This window comes from Gossypium hirsutum, chromosome A13, assembly GCF_007990345.1.
Source record: "Gossypium hirsutum isolate 1008001.06 chromosome A13, Gossypium_hirsutum_v2.1, whole genome shotgun sequence".
Taxonomy (NCBI): domain Eukaryota; kingdom Viridiplantae; phylum Streptophyta; class Magnoliopsida; order Malvales; family Malvaceae; genus Gossypium; species Gossypium hirsutum.
Window position 1 is genome coordinate 9,308,833 of NC_053436.1, and position 22,085 is coordinate 9,330,917.

The 22,085-nt window shown below is 34.5% G+C and overlaps 1 protein-coding gene, 2 long non-coding RNA genes and 1 pseudogene across 7 annotated transcripts; 2 read left to right on the forward strand and 2 right to left on the reverse strand.

Annotated features, from left to right (window-relative positions):
- The first annotated feature begins 6,945 nt into the window (after positions 1 to 6,945).
- Positions 6,946 to 12,544, forward strand: LOC107894117 (probable serine/threonine-protein kinase PIX7). Of its 4 annotated transcripts, XM_016819332.2 has the most exons (8): positions 6,976 to 7,572; positions 8,672 to 9,006; positions 9,122 to 9,257; positions 9,611 to 9,747; positions 9,867 to 9,990; positions 10,821 to 11,267; positions 12,137 to 12,193; positions 12,362 to 12,544. In XM_016819332.2, exons 1-8 carry the CDS (start codon positions 7,359 to 7,361, stop codon positions 12,367 to 12,369), a joined length of 1,458 nt encoding a protein of 485 aa, XP_016674821.1. In that variant the 5' UTR covers positions 6,976 to 7,358; the 3' UTR covers positions 12,370 to 12,544. The 4 variants fall into 4 exon arrangements, with proteins under 4 accessions (XP_016674818.1, XP_016674820.1, XP_016674821.1 ...); XM_016819331.2 differs by lacking the exons at positions 12,137 to 12,193; positions 12,362 to 12,544 and adding an exon at positions 11,493 to 11,727 and having other exon boundaries at positions 6,961 to 7,572; positions 10,821 to 11,324; XM_016819330.2 differs by having other exon boundaries at positions 12,137 to 12,454.
- Positions 9,208 to 10,814, reverse strand: LOC121212383 (uncharacterized). The gene is made up of 3 exons (XR_005907460.1): positions 10,606 to 10,814; positions 10,348 to 10,522; positions 9,208 to 9,339 (listed from the first exon to the last, which is right to left on the reverse strand). It is a non-coding gene; the product is annotated as an uncharacterized lncRNA (long non-coding RNA).
- A 280-nt stretch (positions 12,545 to 12,824) lies between the features above and the next one.
- Positions 12,825 to 17,295, reverse strand: LOC107894118 (uncharacterized; annotated as a pseudogene).
- A 1,959-nt stretch (positions 17,296 to 19,254) lies between these two features.
- On the forward strand, positions 19,255 to 21,408 carry LOC107894115 (uncharacterized). 2 transcript variants are annotated; one of them, XR_005907462.1, is made up of 5 exons: positions 19,259 to 19,534; positions 19,793 to 19,986; positions 20,100 to 20,162; positions 20,247 to 20,611; positions 20,735 to 21,408. It is a non-coding gene; the product is annotated as an uncharacterized lncRNA (long non-coding RNA). The 2 variants fall into 2 exon arrangements; XR_005907461.1 differs by having other exon boundaries at positions 19,255 to 19,534; positions 20,100 to 20,611.
- The last annotated feature ends 677 nt before the right edge of the window (positions 21,409 to 22,085 follow it).

Below are 22,085 nucleotides of genomic sequence, written 5' to 3' on the forward strand. Positions count from 1 at the left end.
CTTGCTTTAGAAAGTACTTTTGGTCACTTTTGATAATAGATGAGAATGGTTTATTAGTATCATTTGATCGTTTGTGTCATTGAGGTGCCTTGAATAGCCTATTAGTTAGTTGAGTTAGGACTCTTGAATTGGTATTTATATGTATGTTTTGATAGGGTTTCGATGCCTTGAATATGTGCACAATTGGTCTAAAGGATCATGCATGAATTAGTAGGAAATGGCTAGATTTTAGGCAAATTTTAGGTCCACACAGTTTGAGACACGGGTGTGTGGCTTAGCTTGTGTCACACACGGTTTGGAGACATGACCGTGTGTCTCTTGTAGGTTCTTTTACATGCAAGTCAGTTAATAACACGGCCTCGCACACAGGCATGTAGGGCTCTTTCGAGAGTTAAATGGCCTGAAACATAGGAGTGTGACATGGCCGTGTGACCCTACTCAGAGAGTTACACGAGTGAGGACACTGGCTGGGACACGGCAGTGTGTACCTAGCTCGAAGGTTACACTGCCTGAGACACGATCGTGTGTCTCAACTGTGTGAGGCACACAGCCTAGCCACACAACCATGTGACCCCTGAAGTTAAATTTTTCTAACTTTTTCTTAAACTTTCCAAATGTTTCCAATTTGGTCCCGAATTATTTCTATGGTGTTTCTAGGGCCTCGAGAGTTGGATTAAGGGATGATATGTATGTGAATGAATGTATTATAATAAGTTTTCAATGATGTATGAAATGTATGTTTTAATATTTTATTTGTACGATAATGCTCTGTAACCCTAATCCGGCAACGGATACGGGTTAGGGGTGTTACAAGTTGAATTAAGATTCTTGAAATGGAAATTATATATATGTTTTGATAGTGTTTTGGTGCCTTGAAAATGTACACAAAAGACCTAAATGTTTATGCATGAAATGATATTGGAAATGGCTTGATTTTAGGAAAATTTGGGTCCACACAGCCTTAGACACGGGCATGTGACTCAGCCATGTGGGGCACATGGCCTGCAAGACGGTCGTGTGTCATTTGAGAGTTCCTTTGTATGCAAGTCAATGAGTTACATGGCCTAGCACACTACCTGGCACAAGGGCATGTAGGGAAACTCAGAGAGTTACATGGCCTGGCACACGGGCGTGTGACATGGCCGTATGACCCAACTTAGAGAGTTTCACGGGTGAGGACACAACCGTGTGTCCCTAGTTCGAAGGTTACACGACCTGAGACACGGGCTTGTGTCTTAGTCATGTGAGGCACATGGTCGTATGAACCCTATTTCCAAATTTCTATTACTTTTTCTTAAACTTTCCAAATGATTTCAAATTGGTCTCAAATCGTTTCTAAGGTATTTTTAGGGCCTCGAGAGCTCAATTTAGGGATGATATGTATGTATATGATTGGTTTATAATTTGTTTATGTCATTGAATGAAGTTAAGTTTGAATGTTTCTGATTGTATGGTAATGCTCTGTAACCCTAATTTGGTGACAGAAATGGGTTAGAGGTGTTACACATTGGGTGCCAATTTGCTTTGGTTTAATCGATGAGACACTGGGTGTCAACTTATTTTAGCACTGGTTGCAATTATTTGCTTCGAATTTATCTGATGAGGCACTAGGTGCCAAACTAATTGAGTATCGATTTGAAATGGAAAGAATATGAAATGAAATTGTAATGGAGAATGATATATATATGAAATGGATATGTATGAATGGAAATTGTCATTTATTAACATTAGTAGAGTGCTTATAATAGATAGTATTTTTATGAATTTGCACATTTGAATTGATATTTATATAGAAACTTATAATCTTAAATTGAATATTTATATGCACAATATTTTGTTAGTAATGTTTGTATTACAGAAATGCAATTGAGTTATACTCAGTATGTTCTTTTAAATTTCATGTGCAAGTTAGGAATTTTGGTTCGTACATTTACTCAACATCCGAAGATAATTTCAGACTCAACTTCTTGGTGATGTTTTATTTTGGTTCTTGGCATGTATGCACCTTAGAAGTCTTTTAAGTTATAAGCCTATTTTTTATGTTAATGGACATTTTGTGTTTTGGTTGAAAATATATATAATTAATGTGTTTATATATGTTAGTATGAATTTAATAAATATGTTAGTTGCATAAATTGAGTAATGGTTTCATGTGGTATAACTTTAATTAGTACAAAGTAGATAAGTAATTGCATATATATATGATTTTAGTTTTGGCATGTATATGCCCATGTGAACTTGATTTTGGTCATTTAGAAAGGTTTTATTATGGCATTTGAAATATGGTAATTTTATATGTATGCTTTATGTATGAATATATGAATTTGAATGTTGTTAGTTGGTGTGAAATGTGATATTATTTCAAATATTCAACTGTTGTGTCAATGAGGGCACATTGGTTAAGTTTTAAGTGTTGGGATAGATGATATTATTGTCTTTTGATTGCTAGGTAAATTTGGCATGGTATAAACTCTTAAAAGATGAAAATTTACCATTTTGATGTTAGGTATCGATATTTTGGCATTGGTATTGATACTTGACTATATAAACAGTTCTAAAACAAATAGAATGCCAAAATGGTATTGATTTTTATCTAAGTATCAATACTTTTTTCATAAAATATCGATAACATTGATTTTCAAGTAAAAATAATTGAATTTTGGTATCGATTTTCAAAAGGTATCGATTTGGTATAGATACCATCTGTGAATTTCCAATATTAACTTTTAACTTCATAATTTTACAATCTAGGCTTACTATATGTTTGTATTTTGTAATTAGGTCCTTGTACAATTCTAATTATTTAATATATTTAATTATATCCATAATTTTTTGATAAATAATTGAATTTTCATTAAGTAAGGCATTTATTGTATTGTTGAATTTTGTCGTAGCATCTTATTACTTGGGTCTGACAACCTGGACGGGTAAGGGGTGTTAAACTTTATGGCTGAATATGTTATATGTGAGCCCTAATGGAAGAATATGTTATAAGTGTACCCCTTTGTAGTTGTTCTCTTTTACGTGTGAGCCTTTGTGGCAAAATCATCATAGAGAAGCCTTTGTGGCTGATTCTGATGTAAGAAGAGCCTTTTTGGCTGATCTTGATATGAAAAGAGAGTTTTTGGCTAATTCTTTATGAAAAGAGCCTTTGTGGTTGATTCTATTAAAGGCGCCTTCGTGGCAAAGTCTATTGTGTGTATCTAGATGCCTTTATGGCTATCTAATGATGTATGGATGCCTCTATGGCTATCTAAGTCAAGTGGACATCTTCATGGCTATCTATTGATCAAGCGAGTGTCTGAAGCTTTCAGAGATAAGGGAAGACATCTGAAGTCAAGAATATGCTTTAGTGGCGTAGTTTATGAATTGAACTCGGGACAAAGATTCAGTGGCAACTCCAAAGTGGTTGACTATGAATAAAATGCTATTGTCCAGCTTGAGACAATGAAAGAATGGAGAGTAAGTTACTAGTACAACTTGTAAGTAATATGTGTGATAACAACTAAGGTAAGATTGTTTACAGAATATGAAGGAATACAATGTATGTAAAGATATAACACATGTTCCTGCTGAGTTTGATGAGTGTCTGTTCGGTTCCATAAAGTAAAGTGCATCATTTATATTTAATGTAAAATGATGAATAAATTTATGATAATGTTTCACTAAGTTCTTATGAACTTATTACGGATGCCTCTAATTATAGGATCTGTTAGAAAGATGGGAGACGAGAGACGATGCCACGACTATGCCATAGGAGCAGTGGTTCGTGCTGATATACATATAGAAGAAGAATGAAAGAAAAAGGAAAGCATAAAGAGAAATCTATATGAAAAGCTTTTGGATTATATGATATCGACTAAGTCAAACAAAAAGCCATTAGGCGAAGTTGAAGTTTGCTCATAAGATATTAAGTAATACTTCAAATACATGTAATAGAAAAGGCAAAATCTTAAGTAATGGTCTTTACAGTTTATTTAAGAATGTAAAGGCAAACATGCATTGTACAAAGAGTTAATCATAATAATATATATGAGGTATTTCAGGAAAAAGAGATTAAAGAAATTTTATTAAGTCATTCCTCGTCTAGTACATAAGCGAATAGAAGAGTCTAGGTTACATTTGTTTAAGGAAGTGACACCAAATACTCGGATCTGGTTGATCGGATCGAGTGGAAGGCATTACATGGGGCCCTAGTTGGCAGTGTTTATACGGGCACGGCAACGAGTTTCTCTTCGTTAGAGGAGCATGCTTTATAAACCTCATACAAAAGTGTAAGGAAGAAAAACACAAGGGCTTTCCAGTACAATCGAGTAATTTGTGTTACCCATCTCCACCAAAGGCAGTGACCTTGGTAGTAAAACCTGTTACACCCCAATTTTGTTCCAGGTTAAGTAATAATGTCATCGCCTTTAGTGGAAATGAATAAAACGAATTACTCGATTATACTAAAACATCACTGGTTTTTCTTTCTTGTACTTCTGTTTGGGTTTTATAAAGCATCCTCCTCTGACGAAGAAAAATTCATCGTGTCCGCATAATCACTGTCAACTGGGGCCCAATTATGCTCCATCCCTTAATAGCATAACCTTTGTAAACTTGAAACCCTGGTTACACTTTAACCCGAGATCGTATAATCATCGTTAACTGGAACCTTGAGTTGCAACGCGATCCGACTTCTCGGGTGATGGCTCCATACTCACATGTCAGATGAAATTTGTAGGTCACCCATCTCCATGGCATTACTGTAAATTCAAACATACCTTAAAACTATAACAATATTTATCTCAAATATGGACAAAAATAAATTTACAAACTTCTAATTTTCAACCGTAAGAAAAAAATAATTTTTAACAAAGTGAAAGTAAGTCGCGCTTAATAGAACGCATTTTCCTTTCTCCCTAAAAAAATAATGTAAATCGATAAATTAAAAAAATAGTTCACTTTCTCAATTTTTTTTAATTTTCAGCTTATACCAATAATAAATATAATTTCCAAAAAAAAAACACGGCTATTATTTAACCTTTTACCTTATTGGTAAAAAGTTAGATATTCCTCCAACATAGTTTTGAATTTAAAACTTTTATCTTTAGTTAGGATCTAATTTAACTTCATCCTCGAAATTAATAAGAGTTTAATATAATTATTAAATACTAGAATGCTTTAGAAAAAATATTTTAGTCACTGCTAAATATTTTTATTATTGTAATATATCTTAAAGAACATATTAGTATCGTAAAACATACTATTATTATTATTATCCTACTAAATCCCTTTTACAGAATAATAATTTAAGAAGACAATAAAATATACAATAAATGATTTGCATTTCTTAAATTTTACATCATATTTTAGATTTAAAGGTGAACAATCATTTCCTCAGCCCTACATTAAAAAAATAAGGGTAAATTAAATATATAATCACTTAACTATTAAACGTTTCATTTTAGACACTTAAAATAAAAAGTTTGTAATTTAAGTACTCACGTAACATAGTTCGGTCAGGTGAGGTGACGATTAAAAAACTGTATAATAATAAATTTAGCTCTCAACTTTTATATATTATATCAATTTAGTCATAATTTTAAAATTTTAACCCTCAAATTTTACAAATATTCTCATTTTGATCCTAATTTTAAAATCTCCCAACCACGTCCCTCATCCCCTCCCCCACCGGACCTCCCCAACCACCATTAGTTTGTAATGACCGATAAGCCATCGGATGGGAATCCAAACTTAAATTCATCTGACATTGCTGCTCCTGACATCAAGCTTTGATGGCTAAAATTCGGGGGCCTGACCCATTTGTTTGTTTCTTATTTCTTGTTGCAAGTTCAGTAGTGCTGAGCCACGTTGAAATTTCGGTTGTTCATTGATTTGCGGTTAAGATTGAGAGGTGTAGCATGCAAATCTATGAAATGCCAGTAACACAAAAGTCTCAAATGATCAATAATAGAAGAGGAACACTGCGGTTCAACAACAGTAATCATTTGCGAAGAAGCAAGAAAAGCATAGGTTTTTACGCGTTCTTATTTACTGCATACCAGTAACCAAGTAAAGGTCTGCAGAGCAGTAATCAAGGGTGAAGAAGCAACCAAGCAAAGTGAATTTGTGTTTTTTGCAACAATGAATGGCCTTTCAACTTTTAACCTTGCATCTTGAACCTGGAAGCAGGTCAACGAGTGTGCGGCTATACGATCAATGACTAAAGTTCTTTTGATTTGGGTAAAAGAAAGAGGTGAAAGGCTTAAATAGCAATATCTTTAACACACACACAGTGAGATTCCCGAGTTTTAACAGAGATGATATAGTGGGATTCTGTATTTTCTCATTCCATCATATGTTTGAACATTTAATCTACACCATTAAGGGAATCCTAGTGAGATTTTTTCTAAAGGGAAAACAAGCATGAAATCATAAGGAACCCAACATATTACAAACAAAAACAATGTGCTGCGGAGTTGGGAGTTAATGGTGATGTTTTGAGCTCATCTGTCCTTTTTCTACCACTGCCGTCCTCCCTTCGGCTTTGAGAGTTTCCACCACAGTAGAGAGGGACTGTGGTGGGGGTGGGGGTGGGGGGTGGGGGAGGGGGGACGGGACAATGGTGGAGGAGGTCTGGTTGGGGAAGGGAAGGGGGAGAGGGAGAGGGAGAGGGAGAGGGACCGAGGTGAGAAATTAAAATTAGGATTAAATTGAGAATATTTGTAAATTTTGAGTATTAAATTTTTAAAATTATAAGTAAATCAATGTAATAGATATAAGTTGAAGGTAAACTTTATTATTATATTATTTTTATCTGTTATCTCAGTTTTTTAATTGTGATTTTAACAGAAATAATTAAAATAACTGAAATATATAATGTGAGCATTTAAATTGTAAATTTTTATTTTAACTGTGTAAAATAAAAAAGTTTTGATAGTTGATTGACTATATATAGAATTTACCCAAAACTTAAGTAACTTTTACATCTATTCAGCATTTTGAGAGAAAGAGAGAGAGAGTACATTTTCTTGCTTTCAAGTGAGATTTATTAATTCCATCTCCTAAAATAAAGAACCCAAAATGGAAAAACAAATTAACAAACTTGTTTCTCTTTACCATTTCCAGATTCCATAAAACATTCCTACTCTTTCTTTTTTTTGCTCTATTTTCCCTGCTTAATTTTAATCTGCGTCTTTCCACAATTGGGTTTCTCTTGTTTTAGCTTTTCCAGCCTTTTACTTCTTTTTTTAAGTGAGGGTTTTGGGTATTTAACATTTTTTAAAATTTGGGTTCCTTCAGTTTTGGTGGGTTTTTGTTTTGCTTTTTCCGTAACGATGGTATGAGAAATTTTTAGGGTTAGAAGAAGAGAGAAGATGGGATTAGGTTTTCAGGAAGGAAAGGTGAAGTCTTGGGATACGTGCAAATCAAAGGAAAGGAAGAAGAAGACAAACAGTGAAAAAGAAGATCTTGATGATGAAGCTGCTGTGGAAGAAACAGGGTGTTGGGTTAAGTTGAGATTCATTGGAAGCTGCATTTCTTCAAGATCCAAAGTTGATAGTTCTGTTAGTGGGACCAGCACCAATTATGGTATATTTTTTTATCATTTTGTTCTTGCTAGATGTTATTGCTTTTTTTTTCTTGTACTCTTCTCCTAGATTGTAGAACTTGCCCCCCCCCCTTTTTGTTTACCTTTTGTTACTTTGAATGGTGTTCTCTCTATTTTGTTTTATTTTTTGGCTTCTTTTGCTGGATGAAATGATATGTTCATTGTATGATCATTTATTGATGCGAATGCTGTGATGCTAGTTGTAAGAAGCTATTTTAGCTTGGTGCAGCCTGTAAGATGCTGCATCCAGCTTAAGGACTACCAATTGCTCGCAATGGAATTTTTCTCTAGTTATGATTGGGATTAATTAGTAGATTTTAACTAGTTAACCATCTTTAGAAAATCATAATACATGTTGGAAACCTATTTAATCAAATGAGTTTAACTCCAACCTTGAGCTACTTAACTATTATGAAATGTGGAAATCACTCTCCTATATTGTTCTTAAACCCTTGTTCTCATGAGTGATATTGAAATTTGGACATAGCGATATAGTGTGAAGACCAAAGAATTAGTGTGAAGACCAAAGAATTTGACTCCATTTTCTCTTGCACTCTTATTTTCTCACGTCATAACATTTTTAACTTGTCTTACATTCATGGTTTCCATATTGATATGTGGAATGACTCAGTTTGGAAACTGAAAACTTTCATTCTTAGTGTAACAAATCAGTTGCTGAGTGGAGAATTTGAAATATATGTTTGTCCACCGACTAATTAGGTGGTTTGCTTAACTCTCATGCATGATATAGCAGCAAATGAAAAGTGTGTATGTGAAGAAAAACCTATTGTGGTTACTGCTTAATTTTAAATGATTTTTTGAAGAGGTTATAGATGAAGTAATGGCAGCAATGACGCTGTTGATGAGAAAAGATATAATGTTAAAAGCATGGAGAAACTCAAAGATGCTTTACAATCATTTATACTCAAAAAGGGATTATATTATCAGCATTTTGACCATCTGTGGCAACTCGAGTTCCCACAGTGCAAACCCCAGATTTTCCCTACATTATGTTTTTCCTCGTGGAGTTCTATATAGTTTTTATCTTCTAACGTGTTAAATTTGTGCATTGATGAACAGATAGCAAATCTGCCTATGATACAAGTAAAGATCAACCGGCAGCTCCAGTTGTCTCATCCACAACCACTAGCAATGCTGAAAGTAGTTCATCTACATCCAAACTTGAAGATGAGCTTAAAGTTGCATCTCGGTTACGGAAGTTCACATTTAATGATCTAAAGTTGGCAACAAGAAACTTCAGACCTGAGAGTCTTCTTGGTGAAGGTGGTTTTGGTTGTGTTTTCAAGGGATGGATTGAAGAAAATGGAACTGCTCCAGTAAAACCAGGAACTGGGCTTACTGTTGCTGTTAAAACACTCAACCATGATGGCCTCCAGGGACATAAAGAATGGCTGGTTTGCACATTGCCTCAACTTTTCTTCTTGTTATATCATATCAGTGCCTGACTTTTTCTTTCTGTTTCTCCTAAACACCTAATCTTTGTTGTTCCTTGGATCATCAATTTGGCAGGCCGAAGTGAATTATCTCGGTGATCTCATACATCCTAACCTGGTTAAGCTTATTGGTTATTGCATTGAAGATGATCAGAGACTGTTGGCGTATGAGTTTATGCCTCGTGGAAGCTTGGAGAACCACCTCTTCAGAAGTATGTAGCAGCTATATTGTCTATGAATGATTTTTCACTGTAGAATATTCAGTTTAAGGCATCATAAATGTTCACCTGCAAACTATGATAAGTTGGGTTTCAGTCGTTGCTATATATATCTTCTAGAGGTATTGAGTTAGAATATACAACAAATATCATCTCTGGTCTATTGTAGATTGGAGTTCCAAAAATAATGGATCTGCCATCTACTTTAGAAAACATTGACCTCTTAGACTGGACTTGAATTACTTCTTGGTGTTGATATACTGCATATTTCTTATAGCTATATGCTCTGATCAAGGGTTTTATGTTTTCAAATAACACTGTAATTCTGTTTGTTGCAAATTATGCAGGATCGTTGCCTCTTCCGTGGTCCATAAGGATGAAAATTGCACTAGGTGCTGCAAAAGGTCTTGCATTTCTCCATGAAGAGGCAGAAAGGCCTGTGATATATCGGGATTTCAAAACCTCCAATATCCTACTAGATGCAGTATGTGCCAAAAACTTCACCTCAGTGAAGTTTTCTATTTACCCCCCCCCAAAAAAAAAAGAAAAAAAGCAAGAATTATTTCTATGGAATGGTTTACACCTAATAATATGCCGTTACAGGACTATAATGCAAAGCTTTCTGATTTTGGGCTTGCTAAAGATGGTCCCGAGGGAGACAAAACCCATGTATCAACCCGTGTGATGGGAACATATGGCTATGCAGCCCCTGAATATGTAATGACTGGTAAGCTTTAATAGAAAGGAGATGCTGGATTAAGTTGGCCACTCTACCCTTCCCTTCCTTATTTTATATGCTCTCTCAACTTTATACTTGACAGTTAAAAGATATGCAAGGTAGCTGTAACCTGATTTGTCTGCTTTATGATGTTTCTTATTTGCATTTTTTAACAGCATGCAGTATTCTTTTTAATTTTTACGCACTTGGGCTCATGCGAGCTCTTCTTCCTCCTTTGGCTTGATTCTTGAATCTCTAATCGTTATTGGGTTCTTTATATGTTACCTGACCTTTTAGGAGCCACTGTTAAGTGTAATAGTAAGAAATTTAGTGGTTTAACGTGTAACTGTGTATTGAAAGCCTTACCTCCTTGAGATAGGCAGTTAAAGAAAATCAGAAACTCTGTCAGATGCAGATACTTATCGCACTTTGGCTGATGAACAATGAACTATTTTCTGGTGTAACTGCTTGTAGAATGCAGTTGCATGCTCCTTAAATGGAATCTTGGCCTGCTGACATCTCCATCCCATTGAAGCAGTATCTATTTAACAGGAGTGGGGGCAGCTCGAGTTTATGATATCAGTTAATAATTTAAGATGTTTTTCAGGGACATCATTGGATTACCTGGCATGTTAGAAACTTTTTCACCGTCAATGTGGATTTTGCAGTTAGTTTCGTTGATGACCTCTAAAATTTCTTCTTTATAGATTTATTGTAATACATCTTTTTGGCCTACTCAACTAACTTGGAGATGTCAAGAAATGCTTATCTGTATGAAAAAGGAGCACTTTATTTAGTTTTTCCTTCTCTAATTCAAACAAAACATAATTCTATATCAGGACATCTTACCTCGAGAAGTGACGTCTACAGTTTTGGTGTGGTTCTACTTGAAATGTTGACTGGTAGAAGATCCATGGACAAAAACCGACCTAATGGAGAACACAATCTTGTGGAATGGGCTCGACCTCATCTTGGTGAGAGAAGAAGATTCTATAGATTGATTGATCCTAGGCTTGAAGGTCACTTCTCTATTAAAGGTGCTCAGAAAGCTGCACAGCTTGCTGCTCACTGTCTAAGCCGTGATCCAAAAGCTAGACCCCTAATGAGTGAAGTGGTGGAAGTATTGAAGCCTCTACCAAATCTCAAGGACATGGCAAGCTCATCATATTATTTCCAGACAATGCAAGCTGAAAGAGTGGGATCCAGTCCACTCACTAGAAATGGTACCCGAGCTCAAGCCAGCTCACTTTCAAGGAATGGACACAGGAGTCTTTCCATTCCAAATGGTTCCCATGCTTCTCCCTATCACCATCAATATCCTTATCAATCACCAAAACCCAATGGTAAACCATAATGTTGACTAGTTAAATTATCTTTTTCCCAACCTCTTTTCATCAATTATTTATTTTCCCCCTTTTTCTCTCAGTATAGATGTATTCTATCAAAGCGTTTCTTCCTAGACAATGGGAAAAAACAACACGGTAACATGTTTGCTGTTATATCATGTTTAGGATGTTAGCCTCCCAGCGGGACGGACAGGGCAAGTAAAAAGCTTATGGAGCAAAATGCCATGTTTATCATCTGTTGTTTTAATCTATTTGGAAATATTAAAAAGATTAGCTTGTTTTTTCTTTCCTACTTCCCCTGATGTATACAAGTGCTTGTTCCTTGGTAGTATCTAAATGACTGAAAGGGTAGAGTTGCATGTAGCTACAATGGAATTATCAACACCGAGTCTTAATTACATATGGTTTGTGATTCCATATAAAATTCCGTGGAAAATATCCCTACTTCAATTATGCCAACTCTAAACCCTTTTAAACCTTGAAAACAGTTATTGATGGTGAGATTTTGCCTCCTACTGCCTATTACACAATTGAGATGTGGATAGTTGTGGACATAAAGTTAGCAGCTAAGAATAGAGCATTAAGGACGAAAGCAAAAATAGAGTTGAACAGATACTAATTACTAAAATTTACCAACTCAAATTAACTCTTCATTTATTGTACTCAATACAGTTATTTTTCCACTTCCAACAATGATGACGTTATATATTTACATTAAGATGTTTGAAAAGAAGACTAACTTATTAAGCAACCTCTGCCTAGAGTTTTCCTTGAATTGCCATGGTCTTGGAGTCTTTCCATTCCAAATGGTTCCCATGCTTCTCCCTATCACCATCAATATCCTTATCAATCACCAAAACCCAATGGTAAACCATAATGTTGACTAGTTAAATTATCTTTTTCCCAACCTCTTTTCATCAATTATTTATTTTCCCCCTTTTTCTCTCAGTATAGATGTATTCTATCAAAGCGTTTCTTCCTAGACAATGGGAAAAAACAACACGGTAACATGTTTGCTGTTATATCATGTTTAGGATGTTAGCCTCCCAGCGGGACGGACAGGGCAAGTAAAAAGCTTATGGAGCAAAATGCCATATTTATCATCTGTTGTTTTAATCTATTTGGAAATATTAAAAAGATTAGCTTGTTTTTTCTTTCCTACTTCCCCTGATGCATACAAGTGCTTGTTCCTTGGTAGTATCTAAATGACTGAAAGGGTAGAGTTGCATGTAGCTACAATGGAATTATAAATACCGAGTCTTAGTTACATATGGTTTGTGATTCCATATAAAATTCCGTGCAAAATATCCCTACTTCAATTATGCCAACTCTAAACCCTTTTAAACCTTGAAAACAGTTATTGATGGTGAGATTTTGGCTCCTACTGCCTATTACACAATTGAGATGTGGATAGTTGAGGACATAAAGTTAGCAGATAAGAATAGAGCATTAAGGACGAAAGCAAAAATAGAGTTGAACAGATACTAATTACTAAAATTTACCAACTCAAATTAACTCTTCATTTATTGTACTCAATACAGTTATTTTTCCACTTCCAACAATGATGACGTTATATATTTACATTAAGATGTTTGAAAAGAAGACTAACTTATTAAGCAACCTCTGCCTAGAGTTTTCCTTGAATTGCCATGGTCTTGGTAAAGATGTAGCTACGCACCCCCATCAAGCTCTCCTTGTAAGCTGCTCTTTGGATGTGCTCTCAAAGATTTTATCAGCGTTTCCAACCTCAAATCCATCTCGCCTGTGGGACTCTTTGATCTGTCTCATTATAAAAGTAATCAGTACCCGTGCTCTGTTTTTAGTATTAATTTTTGCACATTAGTCAATAATCAGGGAATTTCTGACTTCAACAAACAAGTACAAACCATAAAACCATTCAACGGTAATAACTGTGAGTCCACAACTGGACATCTTTACATTGCAGGTTTTTGTACTTGCACTTTGTGTCTTAGAGGAGATAATATCTTAACAAACACCTAAAACATTGTAAATACCTCACTCTCAGACAGATTTTTGTATTGAGGCAGCACAAGGCGTTCAGCAAACTCAATGTACGAACAGGGAACAGACTCATCAACACCGTCAGAAAAACTGAAGGGCATTGAATCCGCTACAGTTGAACTTTGCAGCAGAAGGCCATCTGGACTCACTGAAATCGAGGAAGTAAACACATTGAATTCTCAAATCCATTTAAAAACCAATATCCAATACTTGCCAAAAGAAGAGTATACCCACAAAGCTGTGATTAGAACAGCAAAAGGGGTTGAAGAATGAAGGGAAATATAAAAAACCATTTATAAGCTAATTAGATAAATAGCTTTGCCATTCAAAATATTCTTAAGAAAATTTTAGCCTCAGCTAAAGGTTTAACAGTTTGCTAGGATGGCAGAATAATAATCTTAGCTGTGCCAAGTAAATGTTCATTCAAGATTTCTAATACTTTGATCATTACAAGGAGGATCAGAGAATAATAAATTTTACCCATGAATTTGAAGCTACACACAAAATGCATGCATTAAATCATATAACTATTTTACTGCACGTTCTAAAGTGCCTTAAAAAAAATACAGAGAAGCATCTAATCTTAGCCTCTTAATTGCTGGTGAAATCCGAGAAATGAAAACTTTGAAAGCTCCTCGAATAGCTTTACTAATTTCTAGTATATGGTTTGTGCAAAGTATTTTCAGGCTATAGAGAGCCTTAATTCAGGCATGATTACAAAAAACACACACCAATGATATATAGCATTTAAACAATCTCATTCATTAAGCTCCCTTCCCTGTGCCATAATGTCAAAGGCCTTGTTCTATTAGAACCAAAAACTAACATTTCATACTTTGTAAGACCCGCTTTTATGAGTCTTTAGCTTACTCCACTTACTTCACACCATCCCTAGTCCTTTTCTATCACATTGGACGGGGAGAAGGAAGTCTGGTTGTATGCATCTATCAAGAATGTTGATGTTTGAATAAAATAACTCTCCACCGCTTTTTCTAACTGACAAGGAGAAAGGGAGTGTGCAATGAAATTGCGTCACTAGTTACTAGCTAGTTGCTAGGATTAACATGCCTTGTGATGGAAACCATCATGTGTAGAATCTCGCTCTCAAAAAGTTTCAGCATTTTGTTCCTCCACAATGCTAGCATAGGAGCAGTTTCTAATAAAACAGTAATACACATTTGTAAAAGTAGCAAACCTTTCAAAACTCCGCCATCAGAATTCAACTTGAACCCATTCTTTTCGATGAACTCATTGAGGCTTTTGATATTTCTCAAATTAGATTTCAGCCGATGTGTGGAAATAGTGACATGATTGAGTGCATACCCATTGACAAGGGTCCAGGCAGCATATTCACTTTCCCTGAGCATTAAATAAATGTAAGTAGGCATTCATAAATGGAGGCCTGTTTATAAATAAAAGTATTGTAGGAAGTGTGGCATTATAGCACTAAGATGCGGTAGGTAAAGCCAACTCATATTATGTTGTGAAGTGCTCAAAATTCTTTGCTCAATGAAATAAACGCAATCAAGAGAGTACCCTGCCAATTGTTGAAATTCAGAATACAAAGGCTTCTCCCATGTTAAAGATCCCAGAGCACTTGCAAGAGCTACATATTTATTTCCACTACCAGATTTTTTTGGTGTATTTTCTAATAATTTCCTGAACCGGCAATGACAAAGTAAAAAAAGTAAGAACATAGGAGAACACAGTGAATTGGACATCAGGTGCAAATTATGATGGCACTTCACAATAGCATCTTTAGCCGGATTTCTAGACCAAAAACTTGGGTATCTTTCTATATCAGAGATAGGTAAAGGCATAACTATTTGACATTGTGTTGACTTATAACGCACCACTAATAGACATACCTGTGCTCTGGGGCTAAGTTGATCCACAAGAAGCTCTGAAATAAATACTCTTGGCAAGGGCCCATTAACACCACTGCCACCATCTTGAGAAGAACTATTGGGAGGAGAAAACCACAATGCCTTCAACTTTTTAGCAGGAAATCTTAGTTCCTCCTTTGGGGTATACCCATAATCCAGAAAAAGACTTGCCAAGGAGTTAATCCCATAACCATTTACCTAAGTTTTACCAGAAAGTTTACAGAGCTCAATAGTTGATACAAAATAATGAAGTACAATTGATTCCCAGACAGTTTGAAAGTAAACAAAGCATACCCCAAAGGTCCTGAAAGCCAGATGATCATAGCAAATTTGTTCATCATCAACGGAACTGACAAGTTTCAAAATGGATTTTGCAGTAGGATTTCTATTTAAGTAAACCGTTTCCATGCTTCTCAAGGTATCCCTGAAAAATGATTCACTTCCCTGAACAGATATATCAAGTAAGATGGTTGAGATGCAAATAATTTGACAAAAGCGAAGTTGAATTTGAAGATATTCATATTGAAGTGGCAAAAAATTGCCTTGGCAGCTATTGTGACCAACTCAAACAACTTTGCAACATAATTTATTTTCCTTCTATTGATTACATTCTGTCATATATTTGATTGTACTAATTATAATTTTTTTTAGAATACAACCTTAGGCCAACATTTAATTTCATAATTAAATTAAGAAGTTTGGGACCATATATATAATTTTGAGTATTTACAAATGAAAGGCATGAGTGGGATATGGAATTGATAGGGGAGCTCAATTAGGGACAGACATAGTACTTTATGTCAGTGATGGTAAAATTATCTAAATGGTTGGTTTTTTTTTTCCTCATCATATATATTTTCACATTTTTCATACAATGATGAAAGCTTATAAATTTTTATGCTCAAAATTCCAAAAATTGATTTATGTAAATGTGGGAAATGCTAACATTTTGATGATTTTTCATTTTGTGGAAGGTAAAACTATTATTTCATTATATTTTTCAATTTAGCGCTGACAAACTATTAAAAATTTTAATTTTGTGGGAGCAAAATTAGTACTTCAATTGTATTTTTATGTTGATTGTTGATAGTTCATAGAACTTTATGAAACGAAATCACAGAAAATTTTCCAAAAGACTATTAGAAGTGTAAATCCCATAGCATATTAAGTACTCTATAACGCACTATCAAACAATTCAGGTATGAGTCCAAGCATTAATTAATTATTTTTATGAAAAAGAAAAAAAAGGTGATGCTTATATCCTATATGAATTTCTGATGATATCTGGAGTCTTATATTAAGCATGAAAAAAAATATCTAAAATTATTTGTTTAAAATACAAAATCGATGAAGTTTTTTAAAAGATTAAAACTTGGCATTCTCTTAACACTATTCGTAGAAGCAGGGACGGCAGCAGAGGTGCAAGGCAGGGTCTTGGCCACTACTTCAAATATGGGTAAAACTGCTATTTGGCCCCCAGAAGTATTTGTAAAATTGCTATCTGGCTCCAAAATTTATAATTCAACCTCGTAACTAACAAAAAAGAAAACCTATCTTAACTGTTCGTATGCATACAAGCACCAAATTCCAAAAGAAATTAAATTCAGAAGCATTTTGTTAAAATAATTGAATTTTTTACCAAAAACAAGAGGAGGATCACCTGGGATTGACTGTCCGATTTAGAGGCGGATACGGCGGTGGAAGAAAATGAAGAATTCCCGCGAAACGAAAGGCGGTTGTATGAAACGCCATGACGGCAAGATAGCTGGCGGGACAGCGGCGGCAAAAAGGTGGAGGCGGATAGAGTAATGAGAGACGGTGGTTGCAAGGCGTTCTTAGCGATTGCCGATGAGTAACAGCTGGATGAAAACACCGCTGATAGTTTCATTTGGGCGTCACGGATCAACTGTGACAATATAATCACCCTTTTCAATGCACTTAATTCTTTTTTTGGGTTCTTCTGGAAATGCTTATCAAATTTATTTTCTTTTTTCTTCTCTTGGTTCCTTTTCCCTTTCGTTCAGTTGATGTAGAAATAAATGTTTAGCTATCGTATATCACACGGCATTATTATGCTTTAATACCGCATAAACTATTGAAGTCAAAATGGCTAAACTCCAATACAACTTTCAAATAGTCTATCTTTTTTTTTTTGACATGTATCAAATTATTCACTTTACCCGTAATTCAAGCATTTTATACAAAAATATATATAATTAATAATGAAAATTTTAATTTGTTAAAAAATCGTCACCCATCATTAATTTATTTAAAAATAAATAAATTCAACTTATTTTTTTTTAATTACAATAACATGACAAAACCCGAACAACTAATGCAACTTGAACCTAGTGTCATGGGCCAAAGTTCCAAGCCCGTGACCATGGCACAAGATGCGCCCCATGGAGGTCGATCGATTAGATGAGGATTATTCAGCCTACAAGAACTAGCCCGATTCAAAGAATTGTTAGAAAAGCCTATCAGATTGAAGCCTAGGTGGCCCAATTGCGAAGATATGGCAACTTAGACTATTTTAAGCAACTAATCTTAAAAGATGAGAGAATCATATCTTATAAAGATTAGATTTGATAAGGCATATCTTGTAAATCCCTTAAATCATGGGATATCGTTAATCTCGTCCGTCGATGTAAATATATCTTGACCGTCGGTTCTAGGGGAGTTCAACTATAAATAGAGAGCCTCCCCTCATTTGTAAACCATCCATTGTATGTTGAATTCTTAAGAGTAATAGAATTCTTGGGCATTTACTCAAATACTTTGTGTGCATTCTTTCTTTGGCTTGGTGCCATGGGAGGAGTTTTAAGGAATCCTCATTTTTGGGCGTAAAGGCTGACTTGGGCGGGTTTGGACGTGTAAATCGCCTAAGGCCGCATGGATTGCGAGATGAAAAGTCTAGCCCATGACACTAGGCCACACTTGAGATAATAAATACCCTGACCATCGCGCCATTACATAGAATTCAAATTAAATTTACATTATAACTTGTTAATCTAATTTATGAAATTTAAAATAAATTATTGTGTGTCAAATAACTTTTAAAAAAATAAATTTACTTAATTTCATTTTAGATAATGTATCATTATATTTATACTATTATTTAAACTCCTAATTAAGTTAGTATCACAAGTCAATAGAACAACAATTTGGTTAGGAAAATTACTAAAATGTTCTCCCATATTTAAAATAAATAATAATAATTTAGTCATTTTATTAAAAAATAATATAATAATATTTAAACCCAAGCCAATTGTAATACTAAAACCTTAATTTCACCACTCAATCGAAGTTTTATTTAAATATTCTTTTATACATATTGATTTTATTATGCACAATTTATTACCTTCATCAATTGTGAGAATTTCTATATTAAATATTAATAATGTTGTTAATTGAGATGGTTTCACAAATTAATTTGATACACACCAACTCAAGATTAATGATGGCAACATCATAAAAAATAATTGTATTAATTTAATATTCTTAATCCAATATATGTGTGTTTAAATTTCATTTTACTCACATTTTAATCTATTTTTTTCATTTTAATGTGTTATTATCAAATAATTTCAAATAATATATTTCATTATTTAATATATTCTATTTTTAAATATATTTATTTCTACATGTCTACATAAAAATTTCAAAAATTCATTAATAATATATTACCAATGCATGCATGCATTTGTATGGATAAAGATTGAACGTGGACATGACCCAGCAATCCCACAATATCTTAAACCCTTTATTTTATACCATCCACGTAGGGTTGAGTAAGAATGATTGAAAAATTGGAAATCCATTAGGTATATAGAATCTAATTTTAATTTAATTTAAAATTAATTTTTATAATATAAATATTTTATATTTTATATTTTTTTTAACTAAGTCAACTGGTTTTATAAAAAATAAAAGTTGTAAAAGAAACAAGTGTTCTCCTGCATCTTGGACTTGGGTCCAAATAAAATAGGTCCAATAAAACAAAACATAAACCAGGCTATAAACGAAAATGGCCCAAAATCAAAGAAAGAAAATAAAACTGAAAAAAGGAAACCTGCTCCTAATAATGCCAGTCGACAACAACAGCTGGCTTCTTAAAGTCATGTCTTATCATCTGAACCGCTACAGCCATTGAAAATAGCAGAGTTCTCAAATCTCATCAAATCTTTAATCTTTTGCTACAAGTTTTCAAAAAGAACTGTTTCTTATTCTTCAATCTGATGCTCTCATCTTTTTCCTCTCCATTGCTTTTCGAACATAGCTTGGGGTGCCACCTTCCAGGTAATGATCTTCGCCTTTTTTCAATGCCTCTCTAGTAGTAGAATGAGGGAAGAAGTTTTCTGATTTTGGGATGAAATGAAACCCCAGTTCTTGAAATTGTGTTTTTAAGCTTTGGATATCTCTGATGAATGCTTCGATGATCGATCTATCATATTTTGTACTCTGACATTTCTTGATAACTGTTCTAGAATCACCCAATATTATGCATGCATTAAATCCCATGGAAATACCTAACCTTATTGCATATAATCCTGCAAGAGCCTCCGTCGTAAATAGTGAAGCAACGTCTGAGTGGAGTACCGATTTTGATGCTAAGATTTCCCCATCCACCTCTCAGACTATAAACCCCGAGGCGGATCTGAAATATTGTCGGTCGAAAGTCGCATCAAATTAAATGGCTGCATACGTTCTTTGTTCATCCTGCTAGAGATCTCTGTTAGAATCTAAGCCAAGTATTTTCTCCTCTACTCCTTGCAACTTTGATATGCAATTGATAATTTGGTTAGAAATATCACTGCTTGTTGTGTTCTTATTTTCATAAAGGAACTTATTTCTACTTGTCCAGATAATCCAGAGCCCACAGCAGAAGAGTTGACACTGTTTGCTTGTCCCTCGGTTGAAAACCCAGGTGAGCCATTCCCATATTCCTTGATTGTTATTATTAAGCACCCAAGAAAACTGTAAATTCCTCCATATACTTCCTCCATTGTAGGACACTACCAAAAAATGTGATTGTTGTCCTTCTTATTAAGATGACACCTGGGGCATCGAGTTTCAACAGCTACTCGTTTAATCTTAAGATTAGAAAAAGTAGGGATATAGTTCCAGGAGATTTTCCACACTATAATTTTGAGTTTTGAAGGAATATGTCGGTTCCACAGTTTCTTGTAGAAAGTTTTATTTTCGGCCTGTAAATTATTATTACTAGGAACCAGTGTAGTCTTTTGTAATAGTTTGTAGGCGCTTCTAGCTGAGAAATTTCCGGATGGTTTCCCTCCCCATACTTGGAAATTGTCGTGCACTGACCTCGCCAAAGGGATCTGCATGATTTTTTTTTTTACAATATCTGCATTAAAGGTATTAGCCAGTAACTCTGCTTTCCATATTCTACTTTCTTCATCAATCAAATCCGAAACTAACTCAATATTAAAATTTCTTCTATGATTCTGCAACCTATCTTCTTCGGCACCTGATATCCAGATGTCGAACCAAACAGAAATGCGATCCCCCTTTCCAATCCTCTAGCAGATTCCTTTCTCTAGAAGTCCTTTGGCTGACCAAACACTCTTCCAGGTGAGTGAAGGTAAGTTTCCTAATTGGGCTTTTAAAAATTTTGAGGACGGATAATACTTAGCTTTTAAAACTCGAGCGAACAAGGAATTCGAATAATTAATTAGACGCCAACCCTATTTAGCTAATAATGCGATGTTAAATTTATCAAATTTTCAAAAGCCAAGACCTCCTTTATCTTTAAATGAACAAAATTTCCTCCAAGCGCACGAATGGATACCCTTTTTACCTCGATTTTTTTTCCATCAAAATTTATTATTATACCCTTTATTTCAGTACAAAGGGTTTTATGGAGTAAAAAATACGCCATTGATTAAGTTGGGATGGATTGGAGAATAGCCTTAATAAAAACCTCCTTTCCTCCCTGCGAAAGATGTTTTATACTCCAATTATCTATTTGTTGCTGTAATCAATCCTTCAAGCTTTGAAAAGACGCTTTCTTCTTTCTTCCCACCAAATTAGGTAAATCTAGGTACCGTTCTAAATTGATTGAACTATGTACTCCAAGCACTCTGGTTAAAATTCTTTTATCTCCCTCTTGTGTATTAGAATTGAAGAAAATAGTAGATTTAGTATAATTAACACTTTGACTAGCCTTGACCCCCCTTGTGACTTTTTCTTTTATTGTTGACCACATAAGGCTAAACAGGCCATCTCCACAAAATAGGAATAAAAAAGGGTTGAAAGGGTCACCTTGTCTTAGACGTCTAGAAGGGAAGAAATGTTGACCGGTATAACCATTAAAAACCGAGCATGATACTGTAGTTACACATTTCATTATTGAATCAAACCAGTCTGAATCAAAACCCATTTTCTTCATTACTCCTACAAAATTCCACTAAACCCTGTCGTACGCTTTGCCCATATCCAGCTTAACTGCCATAAATCTGTTCTTTCCCACCCTTTTGTGCTTTAAAGTATGAAGTTCATAAGCCAATAAAACATTATCAGAAATCAGTCTTCTAGGCACAAAAGCACTCTGTGCCAAGTCAATACATTTATCCGTAACTATTAGGAGAAATGACTTTTGCCATCAATTTATAAAGCACATTGTACAAACTAATAGGTCTGAAGTAATATGCGAAGGATTTGAAATTTTCGAAATTAACACAATATTAGTCTTATTGGTTGTGCTTAGATCCATACCTTCATTCATAATAAGGCAAAATGATGTAACATATTCCCCAATAATTGGCCAACAATTTTGATAAAAAAAGGGTTTGAAGACGTGTTTTTGTTGCACCCAATTCTTTTAGTGCCT